At 35.0% G+C, this 13,095-nt stretch overlaps 1 protein-coding gene across 1 annotated transcript in view; it reads right to left on the reverse strand.

The window, feature by feature from the left end:
- CIP2A (cellular inhibitor of PP2A) overlaps positions 1 to 13,095 on the reverse strand; it is a 38,693-nt gene that overhangs the window by 20,083 nt on the left and 5,515 nt on the right. The window contains exons 2-8 of the mRNA XM_081326916.1: positions 8,683 to 8,830; positions 7,141 to 7,253; positions 5,527 to 5,621; positions 4,298 to 4,394; positions 3,203 to 3,325; positions 2,418 to 2,563; positions 482 to 557 (exon numbers count right to left, since the gene is read on the reverse strand). Of these exons, the coding sequence (XP_081183042.1) occupies positions 482 to 557; positions 2,418 to 2,563; positions 3,203 to 3,325; positions 4,298 to 4,394; positions 5,527 to 5,621; positions 7,141 to 7,253; positions 8,683 to 8,830 (798 nt within the window). The remainder of the gene's footprint in view (positions 1 to 481; positions 558 to 2,417; positions 2,564 to 3,202; positions 3,326 to 4,297; positions 4,395 to 5,526; positions 5,622 to 7,140; positions 7,254 to 8,682; positions 8,831 to 13,095) is intronic.

Consider the following 13,095-nt stretch of genomic DNA (forward strand, 5'->3'; position numbering starts at 1 on the left):
ACAGCCAGGAGAATGGTGTCCCAGATAATGTTCCAAAGAGTGGGGGCAATGGTTGAACTGTTTTCTAAAATATGAAATTGGTAACTTTAAGGAGAGATTTAGCTTTATCAAGGCTTTATCAAAGTATGTAAATGGAAACTTGTTTTCCTGACGTTAAGGAATGGATTCATGATATACTATATATTACTAACTTTTGAAACATTTTATATTCTAAAAATGAGAAATGGAGTAGTATGTCTCTATATGGCCTAGACTTAAGATTAATGATTTAAGATTAAACTTAAATTGATATTACTTGTTTTTATTAGTTTCTTTTTCTTCATTAATGTTAAGCTTACTTTAATCATTTGAATTATGTAGATTTTGTGGATGTTATGTAGATTCACTAATATAACTTTTATTATTGTGGCTTATTGCATTTCACCAATATAAAAAAATTACTAAACACAGACACACACATTATTGTGCACCTAGAAAGTACCTTTGCTGAAGAATCAGAATCTCTTCCATGAAGGAGGCCTATCACTTGATCGAGACAAGATGTAAAATGTTCATACCTACGTATAGTTATGAAGGAAAAAAGAAATAAAAAAGAATATTGAAATTATGAGTATTTTGATAGGCAAAAATAAAAATTATTTGGTAAGGGATTTATCATACACACACTTTACTAGCTGAAATACTGCACAGGTCGTTTCAGTTAGTGACTACTCACTCAGCAAATAGTTGCAATGACAATAAACAAGTGGTACTTATGACTGTTTCTTGAAGTTCTGGCCATGATACCTGCAGTTGTGTGATCCTTGACAACCGACTCACACTTATAATAGTTGCAGGGTTCTGTGGTCATGTAATCACCATTTGCAATTTCATTGCTATTTTCCACAAGCAAAGTTAATGGGGAAGTTGGCAGGCAAGGTTGTATGTTGCTCTTGCTGCTTTTTCCCCCCAAGAAGCCCCACTATGAAATAAAAAATTGCATTCAACAGTGTGCTTGCACCAAAGCAGCTTCTTTCCAGCTTACATGCACTTGTGCAGTGCAGCAACATCCGCTTCCAGTATGTATACAGTGGCATTCTGGATAGATGCTTGTGGCTATGTGGCATGATCCTTGAAGCAGCTGTTCCAAAACTGATATCCCCTTATGGGACTGCAATGTGATCCCAGTAGCAGAGTGCCTTGCTTTGTTCCACTCACGTTAGCAAAACAAAACAAAGGTCTTTATTGCTGGGACTGTGCTGCAATCCCACAAGCAGCTGTCATTTTCAGAGTGGCTACATTCAGGATCAGCTTGGCGCTATATGGTAAGATCCCAGAAGTGTCCACTTAGAAAATGATGTCTGCTTGTTGGATTGCGCTGTGCAGTCCAGCAATGGAGGTGCTTGCTTTGCTAACGTGAGCTCTGCAGCATTCTGTAGCACCAGAACACTAGTGAAATAAATCAAGCCTCTTTGTTGCTGCCATTTTCTGGCCAATCATAAATTGAGAACTACATATAGATATAGCCAGAGACTTTCTCTTATTCTGTTAATTCCAGCATTCTCCGATTAGTAGAATTAGTCTGGCTGTTCATTACTGCCTTGGACAAAACTAAGCATGAACACATCTGGCAAATTAAAACCTAAGCTGTACATTAATCTGTTAATGGAGTAGAATAAAAAATATTTGAGATGTTTATCAACAAGATGAAAAAGAGCCTTGGTGGAGCAGTGGGCTAATGCCTCCTTAAGTAACACCAGCTGCCTGCAATTAGTGCAGGTTCGAGTCCCACCAGGCTCAAGGTTGACTCAGCCTTCCATCCTTCCCAGGTAAGTAAAATGAGGACCCAGATTGTTGGGGGCAATTAAGCTGACTTTGTAATAATGCCGCTTGGGGGGGCCCGAAAGCCCTAATAAGCAGGCATATACATAGAATGAAGGCTACTGCTAAGCTTGTAAGCCGCCCTGAGTCTTCGGAGAAGGGCGGGATATAAATGGAATTAAAAAAAAAAGTCTGAAAGGAGGATGAAATATCTCCCCTCAATTGCTGCTCATTCTGTTACAGCTTTTTATTTAATAAAACCAAGAGACCCACATCTAAAATGGTGCATTTCACAATGCATGGTGTTTTTTTAATTACAATTTTAGAAAATACTAGCTGTAACTAACCTGATCTAGCCCGATTATTGACAAGTCCTGACAGAGACTGATCTCTTATCACCTTATATTAAATAGAAATTAAAGCTATGGGAAAGTACTATAGAATTCAATTCATATCTTAAGCTTGGAAGATCCAAAGAATCAAAGAAAAGATTGGAAAAATATAGCAAATCAAATCATTCAGTAAGAACCAACTAGGACAAATCACAGGAAATATAAAATGTATTTATATACATAAAGGGACGTAAACTTTTTTATTATTTATTATGTAAAGCCTACTTGGTAAGATAATCTGCAATCTTAGGATTCTTCAGGAGATCCATAAGCAGATCCACAGAATATTTTCTTGTTAGTGTTCCATCACCATTCACAAGGATATTAAATATTAACTGGAAAGTCTGGTGAATATTTCTGGAATGAAACAGCTAAACAAAAAAGAAAGATTTACAATCATATGAATTTTACATTACAGATCAAGTCACCTGCATTCAATGGAAGGAAGGGGCTATCAGACTTTTGGTCTTGTGGAACTTCAAGTCGTCTTACTTAGCAGTCTGAGGGTATCAAGATCACAATGAGATCGTCCCAGATGATTGCAGCCCAATTTAGGACTCCTAATACTAGATCTGTTTTTTGTCTTCGAATATATGAGATTATGTACTGATTGTGGGTATTTGTATCAATACTTTGTCACAAGCAAATCACTCTCTGGTGTCTTTAGAACTTCCAGTACCAAGGCTATCTTTAGGAAAGAAGGACATAGTCAGTCTACTCAGATCACACAGTTTGGATTTCCAGAATTTCCAAAGAGTACTGAAGGAATTTTCCAAAGCTACAGTATGCGGCAATGCTCTGGGTTGCCCGATCAACAGCAGCATTTGATAGGATTATTGTTAAGGGATATTGTTATTAGACTGCAATATTTTTTAAAAAACATCTTGTTTGTTAAGGTAAGCTACTCAGAGCTATTGGAAATTAAGTGATGTAGAAACTATAGCAAATAAAGAAATAAATATATAAATACTATGCATAAGCTTCTTTTAAATTGAGTCAGGCAGGCTTACCTTTTCTCCAACTTCTTCATTTAATGTAAGACTTGATAATATAGAAAGTGCAAAAACAACCATTGTTAGACTACTGTGGCCCAAGAAACTGATCAGAGTGCGGTAAAAACCTTTCACATTCGTCTAATACAAAGAGAGAAAAAATCTTTAAAGCATGCAGTGAGATTAAAGTTACAACCTAATTCAATACACTATATGCACTACAATAATTGTATGTTAGTTGAAAAACTGAATTTGGGGACCCAATGTACTCCTTAAAATCATATAATTGAAATATCTAGCCAAAATTATTAAAAATGCAACTATTTTAATTTTTGCTCATCAAAGCACTAAGGTTGCAAATAATCAGAGTGACAAATAATACTATACAATCCTAAATATATTTACCTAAATATTCTATAGGCTATGACTACCATATTTGCAAAATACTATGCTACCTGCAATATACTGCACTGCTAACATATCAGTGTTACAATTACATTTACAATTATATAAAGATAACATAATTAAGCAAATTATATGGATAATTTTATTTAGCAACAAAACCTACAGACTTTGCAGTCACAAGATATAACATTCAAATTCATAACAATAAACATGTTCCTTCTTTTAGCATTAATAGTGATCAACATTCTAAGATCTCTTTAACTATGAAAAACTCAGTTTAAACTTTGATCAGTTTCAATCACAGATCTTCACAGACTTCAAAGACTTATTTTAGTTCACACAATCATTTAAGCAAGTAAGAAAACACAGTTGGAAATGTATTAGGAAATGTTAACTTATGTAAACTTATGGTCACAGATGTCTACATTCCATTTAATTATAATGAAGATGGATCTGATTCTTTCATAGTGGAACTGTAGAATAGTAGAATGAAAGTTATATTGAAAAATGTGAATCACCTTAGATAAAATATCTTTTTTGCACAATGAAATTGAATGGGAAAAACATCATAATCACACAAAAATAAAAGTTCCCAGATTAAGCAAGTAATTGTTGTGCCCTTTATTGGACCAAAAGTGCTCTGATTTCCAATTATTAAATTATGGAAATAATATTTTTTAAAAGACTTCAATAAAGCAAATTTCTTACCAATGACTTGATATATGTCTGAACAGTGAGATTATGTCGACAAAGATTTGCCATAAGTCCTAGGCATGGTATAGTTAACTCATCTTCTGTAGACTGACTGAAGTTTTTAAAAAAAGGTCACTAAATATATTCACATAATTCAATATTTATTTACCAATAAATTGATTTTACAAGTTGATCATTATTCATTCAGAAAATATTCACTTTGCTATACAAAGAACCCATTAAATTTAGTATATACATAGATTTGTATCTGTTAAGCTTTATATAACCAAATGTAAATGTTAGTGATTTAAGGCAACATTAAAGAAAAATGTATTATTCAGCATTTAAACTACTCAAATTACTTTATTAACTTTATTAATTAATAAAATGAAAAAACGAGGTGACAAAAAACAGATGGCTGACAAGAGATTACCTATAGTTATGTGATCAATAATGCAAAGTGCTAAAACTACTTGTGAATGCTGGCTACATTCTCATATATATTACCTCCTAAGAAAGATACTTGGATGCATTGAATACTGGCAGACCTATTCTACTAAATGTTCAGGGCAGACCACATCTACAATAAACATAGGTTGCTTATATAATAACATCAAGGACAGCTGGCTCCTATTGTACATTCAAGCTGTACAATAGATATTATGTGATGCAGGAGCAGCTGACCAAACAAAAAGAGAGATTCCTCTGGCACAGTCTCATAACTTGTAAAGATTCAAAACGTTCTTGGAATTTATTCCAAACTTTAAATCCTGTAGCACTTTTTCAATAGGAATCCCTATCGTCAAATATCTAGGGGGACAGAAGTTCCTAGTTTAAGATTCCCCACCAAGGTGAGCATAACATAATGCTTGACACTCTCATGCCAGGAATGACAAGAATTTTAGCGAGCAGGTACTACTCTAAAGCTTTAGGTAAGGTTTGTATGTTCATAGACCACACTGATAGTAACCATGAGGGATGCTCACAAAGCAAAGCAGGCATTAATAAAGAAGGATAAAGTATCTTCCCTTTGTTGCCATTAGTGTGGCAGGAACATCTCCAACCAGAAAGCCTAGTTTAAACATCTAGAAAACAGTCCAATACACCCCCAAACGTAAACTCAGTGACACACATTTCCATGCATCTCAAGACTACATAGGGTTATATATAGGATAACTGAACTGAAACATATAAATGTACCTACAACTGCAGGTTTAGTTAACTATTGCATTTAAGACACTTACATGCGAAGCATTAGGAAAGAAATTAAATCTTCGATATTAGCACTTTTCTGCAATATTGTTGCATTGTAGGTCAATTTCTGTAGCAGTTGAATACTCTGTTAAGTAAAAAGAAAACCAATGAGAGTATAACTGTTTGCATTAGATTTACCTGCATTTACTTTTCAGATGCATAACCAGATAATATATTATACTATTTTGGTTTTAGAATTTAAATATTTTGTTTCTACCATGGATATTTTATTTAATGTTTGCAATTATTGTAAATGTCCAAGTGCCTTAAAATTGTGGTAGATATAATAAAATAATTCAACTGAAATTGTATTAAAATTACAACCTACTAATTGCTTTTTTCAACAAAAAAATCAGTTAATTTAACCAAAACCAAAATATGAAATTCAATTCTCAGAGCACAATATCAAACATTAAAAAACCTAATACTCAGATCAAATACTCTTGCTTGATAAATCCTTCTCTGTTTTCTCTCAACAGGTTTAGTCAATAAAATGTTGATCTGAGTAATGCTTAGAGAGATTAATTATTATTACCGTTGCCCATTATTTTATATCTCAGTTAATGTAAAACTTTATGATATAGCTCAATTGGTTCTCGGAGATTGTTTTAAATCAACCTGGCTAACAAGAGCTATTAGCAACGCCAGTCCTTAAGACACTTTTGATTCTTTTGAAAGCCTATGTCCACTAGGGTTGAAAATGTCACGTGTTATCTTAAACAATGTATCTGGGATATTGATTTTCAAACCAGTTTAAGCCTAGTATCTAATCCTATAGTTATACCCTTAATTCTTTTCAAATGGGCATTTGCCATAATCTTATCTCTCTTCAAGTACTAATTCTGAAATTTCATCAGGCTTTCATCTTGACAAGGTTGGGGGCAGTTCTGCAATTCTGTAGTAGTAGTATAAAATATTCCTTTTCAGCAACATTATGCCTGTATGAATATGGCTCTATGAAAAGCCTCAGCCGTTTGCTCCTTTGCTGCTCTCTGTATTGGTAATATCGAAAGGTATATATTTAGCTCATTTTTTAAAAAAAACTACTCTGGGAGAGAGCACAATGTTTATCTGTCATTGTTTCTATCTGATCAGGACCCTGTCATATTTTTCCAGGTTGCCCAATTTTGTGCTATTATTTGTTGTATGTCCTACCTGTAGCTAAAATTTAGCATAGTTTTTTGTGATTGCTACTGCTAAGTGAACTAGTTACTATAATAATGCACTTTATATTATTTCATTGTAATTTATATATTTCTAAAGTTTTATTAATAATAATTACAGATTAATGCATTTTATTGTTGCTCTCTCTGGCCTAAAGGCCACAATAAAGGTTTTATTTGATTTGTGCTTCTAAACTATTTCAATTAAAAATTATATTTCTGATAGCAATTGCGCAAATACTAATATTATACATTATTCTGGTCTTCCTAGTATTTGTATTTCAGCATAGTCTGAAATGCTAAGCATACAGGATCTAGAAACAACTTACATAGGAGACCATCAACTGCCAATACTATAAATGCCACAAAAGAACATAATAATAACAATAAATAAATGTTATAATAATTATTTATTTCATATAAAGCATTACATTCTCTTACTTGCAATATTACTGGGTCAATAGGATTTGTAGAACTTCGAAGAATCACACTTGCCAGGGCACCACACAGATTGTAAGCATTCTGAAGGGCTTCCCTGGTTTCATTATCTAGAACTATAAGTAACATATATACATATATCATTAACACTCTAAGAAATATATGCAGAGAAACTGAAAATATTTCAGGAATGAGCCTCCACAAAATCATTTTTTTTACTTTACAGTTACCTCTAACCATTATACATATAAATATAGGTAGTCCTCGACATATGACCATATGTTAGTTATGACGTACAAAGCCCTTCATGGCATGGGTCCGGATTACCTACGGCAACACCTGCGACCGGCGTCAACGTCCCTCCGTCCAGTGCGCTCCCACAGAGAGGGCCTCCTCAGGGTGCCGCCGATCAAAGAATGCCGATTGGCGACCCCCAGAGGGAGAGCGTTCTCTGTGGGCGCGCCAGACCTTTGGAACAGCTTACCGGTTGAGCTCCGGACGGCCCCCGACCTTCGTTCCTTCCGGCGCGATCTTAAAACATTCTTTTTCGAACAAGCTGGCCTGGTCTGACGGGGTGGGGTTGGGTTTTTTAAAATTAGTTTTTAACTTAATATGTATTGATTTTATGGGCATGATGTTTAATTGGTTTTTAATGGTTTTTTTAATTTTTGTATCTGATTTTTATTGTGTATTGCCCTGTTCACCGCCCTGAGTCCTTCGGGAGAAGGGCGGTATAGAAATCAAATTATTAAATTAAATTAAATTAAATTTATTTAATGACCAATTTAAATTATGAAAAGGTATCTTACAATCAGTACTCACACTTACAACCATCACAGTTTCTCCGTGATTATATGCTCAAAATTCAGACAACCAGCATATTGCTAAGCACATTGGTTTGTGCTTAAATTGGAAGCCGCCCTGAGTCTTCGGAGAAGGGCGGGATATAAATGGGATTAAAATAAAAAATAAATAAAATAAAATATAGTTATGATGCTTGCAGAATTGTGGAGTCGTGCAATTGCTATTTGCAACCTTCCCAAGGCACATTTAACAAGCAAAGTCAATGGGAGAAAATGGATTAGCATAACAACTAAGCAAAACGTTAATAAAATGAGGCACATTTAATCACATCGCTTAGTGACAGAAGTTCCAGTCCCAATTACAGTTGTATGTCGAAGACTACCTGTATGCATACATTCAAAATTCAAACTAACTTAATTTAGCAAACTGAAAACATTTCAACCATTTTTCTATCTCAGATTTTATATTTTGGAGATAATTCATTTCTGATGAAAATGTCATAATCACTTCTTGTTTACATATTCCACAATTTGTCATAGAAATATATGAGGTGGTACAGAATATGTTACCACATAGTATATATTTTATTTTTACAAGAATTAAACTATTTTTAAAATCCTAATTCAAGGAAGTATGATTCTAATAACAATAACTCCTCTTTAATTAAAAATGTAATAGGACAGTCTATTCAAAAAAGAAAGAAATCAGAACCTTCAATAGCCTTATGCATTTAAAACTCACCTAACTGAGAAAGCAAGCCTACTACATTTAAGGTTAACGGAGAGCTTAGATTTGGGTCCTCAATAAGTTCTACTAAGCAATTGAAGCATTCACTTGGTAAAATATGGTTTGATGCAAAACATTTTGTCAATTTCAATCCTGAGATAACCTGAAAAAAATAAGACAAGTGCTAAAAAAAGGCAATTAAAACTAATCAAATATACACATATACACACATATACATATATGCATATACATATACCGGTATATATATATATATATATATATATATATATATATATGTTTCAAATGTTAACTATTTAGATTACCTTGCTAGGCCCCAAACATGGGGCAAATCTTTATTTCCTGTTTTCAGCCTATCTTGAAGGCTATCAAACAGGCAGTAGTCACACCGGACAATTCATATATTTGTGTAAATTACTAACAAAGAATTAAAGGGAAACTGAGATGCATTTCTGACTCCTTAGTCGTCCTCAGTCAGCTATACCCTTCTGAGATTCGAACCTGGGCTGATTGCATACAAGGCAGTGTTATTTGCCTCTAAGCCACAAGGTCCCTCTCGCTCTGTTAGCTTTTTTTCTGCAAGGGAAGATATGTTTCAAATGTTAACTATTTAGATTACCTTGCTAGGCCCCAAACATGGGGCAAATATGAATTGTCCGGTGTGACTACTGCCTGTTTGATAGCCTTCAAGATAGGCTGAAAACAGGAAATAAAGATTTGCCCCATGTTTGGGGCCTAGCAAGGTAATCTAAATAGTTAACATTTGAAACATATCTTCCCTTGCAGAAAAAAAGCTAACAGAGCGAGAGGGACCTTGTGGCTTAGAGGCAAATAACACTGCCTTGTATGCAATCAGCCCAGGTTCGAATCTCAGAAGGGTATAGCTGACTGAGGACGACTAAGGAGTCAGAAATGCATCTCAGTTTCCCTTTAATTCTTTGTTAGTAATTTACACAAATATATGAATTGTCCGGTGCCTGTTTGATAGCCTTCAAGATAGGCTGAAAACAGGAAATAAAGATTTGCCCCATGTTTGGGGCCTAGCAAGGTAATCTAAATAGTTAACATTTGAAACATATCTTCCCTTGCAGAAAAAAAGCTAACAGAGCGAGAGGGACCTTGTGGCTTAGAGGCAAATAACACTGCCTTGTATGCAATCAGCCCAGGTTCGAATCTCAGAAGGGTATAGCTGACTGAGGACGACTAAGGAGTCAGAAATGCATCTCAGTTTCCCTTTAATTCTTTGTTAGTAATTTACACAAATATATGAATTGTCCGGTGTGACTACTGCCTGTTTGATAGCCTTCAAGATAGGCTGAAAACAGGAAATAAAGATTTGCCCCATGTTTGGGGCCTAGCAAGGTAATCTAAATAGTTAACATTTGAAACATATCTTCCCTTGCAGAAAAAAAGCTAACAGAGCGAGAGGGACCTTGTGGCTTAGAGGCAAATAACACTGCCTTGTATGCAATCAGCCCAGGTTCGAATCTCAGAAGGGTATAGCTGACTGAGGACGACTAAGGAGTCAGAAATGCATCTCAGTTTCCCTTTAATTCTTTGTTAGTAATTTACACAAATATATATACTGCTTGTTTGATAGCCTTCAAGATAGCCTTCAAGATATATATATGGATCTTTGGTCATTCGGGTTTTTCCCCGCGTAGAGTTGAAGGTGTAGGAGCAACGTTTCGACGGAATCCCATCCGTCATCCTCAGCCTGGTGGCTTCAGCTTCCTTCTTCTGGGAGAAGCATGTGGTAGTGGCTGTTTGTTCCTCTTTTTTAAACTGCCAGAGGGGGTGTGTTCTGTGGGTGGAGGTGTGCTCTGATTGGGTGGGGGATTAAGTGTGTTCTGATTGGGTGGGAGTGTGTTTTGAATGGTGGGTGTGTTCTGATTGGGTGGGGGGGGGTCTTTTGAGTGGATGGGCTGGTCTCAGCTGCCAGCCTTAGACCTGAGCTGGTGAGTTGTGCTGCTTTTGTTCGGCTTCGTGTTTGTGGTGGTGCTATGTTTTTATAGTGGGTATCTGTTTGCTTATTGTGTGGTTTGGAGGGGTTTAAAGTGGCTGATGTTGCAGCTGTAGTTAGGTTTCTGTTTTGTGGTTGTGCCTCGTTATCATTGTGGGTTCGGATTTGCTTTTTGAATGGTTGTGTGGTGGTGGTGTCATGTGATGTTATCATGAGTTTGGGTCTGGTATCATTCTTGGTGGTTGGGACTCGTCTGTCAATCAAGGCGGGTTTCCAAATGGCTGGTAGGCGAGAGGTATCATCTCGTTTGTTCATGCTGTGGGGGCGTTTTTCTATCTCAATGGCTTCTCTGATTATTCTGTTGTTAAAATGTTCAATTTTGGCGATAGTTTTGGTTTTTTTAAAATCAATTTCATGTCCCGTGGCTTCAAAGTGTTGGACCAGGGATGAAGTTTGTTCTCCCTTTCTGAGTGAGTTTTTGTGCTCTTCAATGCGTGCACTTATTCTTCTGTTGGTCTGTCCGATGTATGTGGTGGGGCAGGTGGTGCATGGGATTTCGTATACTCCTTGGTTTTCTAACCCAATTATGTCCTTGGGGTTTCTTAGGATGGTGAATATTTTTCTGTCTGTGTAGAATGCTGTTTTGATGTTGTGTTTATGGAGGATCTTGCTGATTCTGTCTGTGGTCCCTTTTAAGTATGGGAGGAGGGCTTTGCCATTTTCTTGTTCTCTGTCTAGGGTTTTTGTCGGTGTCTCTCTTCGGATTAAGTTGGTAATCGTGTTTCTTTAGAATCCATTGGCTGTTAGTACATTAGTGAGAGTGTGTAGTTCGGTTTTTAGGTGTTGTTCGTCAGCTAGGTGTTTTGTTCTGGAGATGAGTGTCTTGGCTACGGAGTTGATCTGTGCTGGGTGGTGGTGTGAGTGCGCGTTCAGATAGCGGTTTGTGTGTGTTTTTTTATGGTAGTGTGTCCTAGGGAGCCGTTGGATTTCTTGTAGACTAAGACATCAAGGAAGGGAACTTGATTGTTAGCTTCTGTTTCCATGGTGAATTGTATTTTGGGGTGTAGGCTATTGAGGTGTGTGAGGAAGTCATCCAGTTTTTCTTTGCCGTGTGGCCAGATTACGAAGGTGTCATCTACGTATCTGAGCCAGAGTTTGGGTTTGTGGTTGGATTTTTCTAGAGCGAGGGTTTCAAAGTGTTCCATGTAGAGGTTTGCAATGACAGGTGAAAGGGGTGATCCCATGGGTGCTCCTTCCATTTGTTTGTATCTTTGTCCATTGTAAAAAACCCGAATGACCAAAGATCCATATATATACATATATATATATATATATATATATATATATATATATATATATATATATATATGTATGTATGTATGTATGTATGTATGTATGTATATGTATATGTGTATATGTATATGTGTATATGTATATGTGTATATATATATATATATATATATATATATATATATATATATATATATATATATATATATATATATATATATATATATATATATATATATATATATATATATATATATATATATATATATATATATATATATATATATATATATATATATATATATATATATATATATATATATATATATGTATGTATGTTAAATGTTTGTTAAGTATTTAGATTACCTTGCTAGGCCCCAAACATGGGACAAATCTTATTTCCTGTTTCAGCCTAACCCAAGGCCATCAACAGGCAGTAGTCACAGCAGTCACAGCTCATATTTGTGTAAAATTTTTGGATTGCTAACAATCCCTTTAATTCTTTGTTAGCAATCCAAAAATGTATGTGTGTGTGTGTGTGTATGTATATATATATATATATATATATATATATATATATATATATATATATATATATATATATATATATATATATATATATGTGTGTGTGTGTGTGTGTGTGTGTGTGTGTGTGTGTGTGTGTGTGTGTATGTGTGTGTATAAAATGACCATAACAGGAAGTCTTACCTTTTCCTAATAAAATCAATACAAATTATTTAAGTGACAGAACCTGATGTGTGAGATCAATGTGTACAGTACATATCAAACATCTTCTGTATAGTTGGTCAGAAAAATTGTATGTCTATGAAGTCACCGTAAGTCAAGTTCAACTTGAGATACTCGAGAAAGAGCCTGTGGCCTAGAGGTTAAAAACTTGAGATACTCTACTTTTTGTTTGATTTGCCAATTTCTTATAAGGTACTTACTTTAACTTGTTGATAAAAACATTTTTTTCTTACGTAGCAATATCATTGAAGCAATTTGTGCTTTAAAACTACAATAGGAAGTTTATTGGATGCAAATCACAATATGCAAATGAAGGGATTTTATTATGCTTAAGGTGGATGTTAGTAATATTGATATTAGTAGTGATACTTTGTAATCATATATAATCATCTTTGTTTATGTGCAAGCAG

The sequence above is a fragment of the Vipera berus genome (genome assembly GCF_964194415.1).
Source record: "Vipera berus genome assembly, chromosome: 4".
Lineage (NCBI taxonomy): Eukaryota > Metazoa > Chordata > Lepidosauria > Squamata > Viperidae > Vipera > Vipera berus.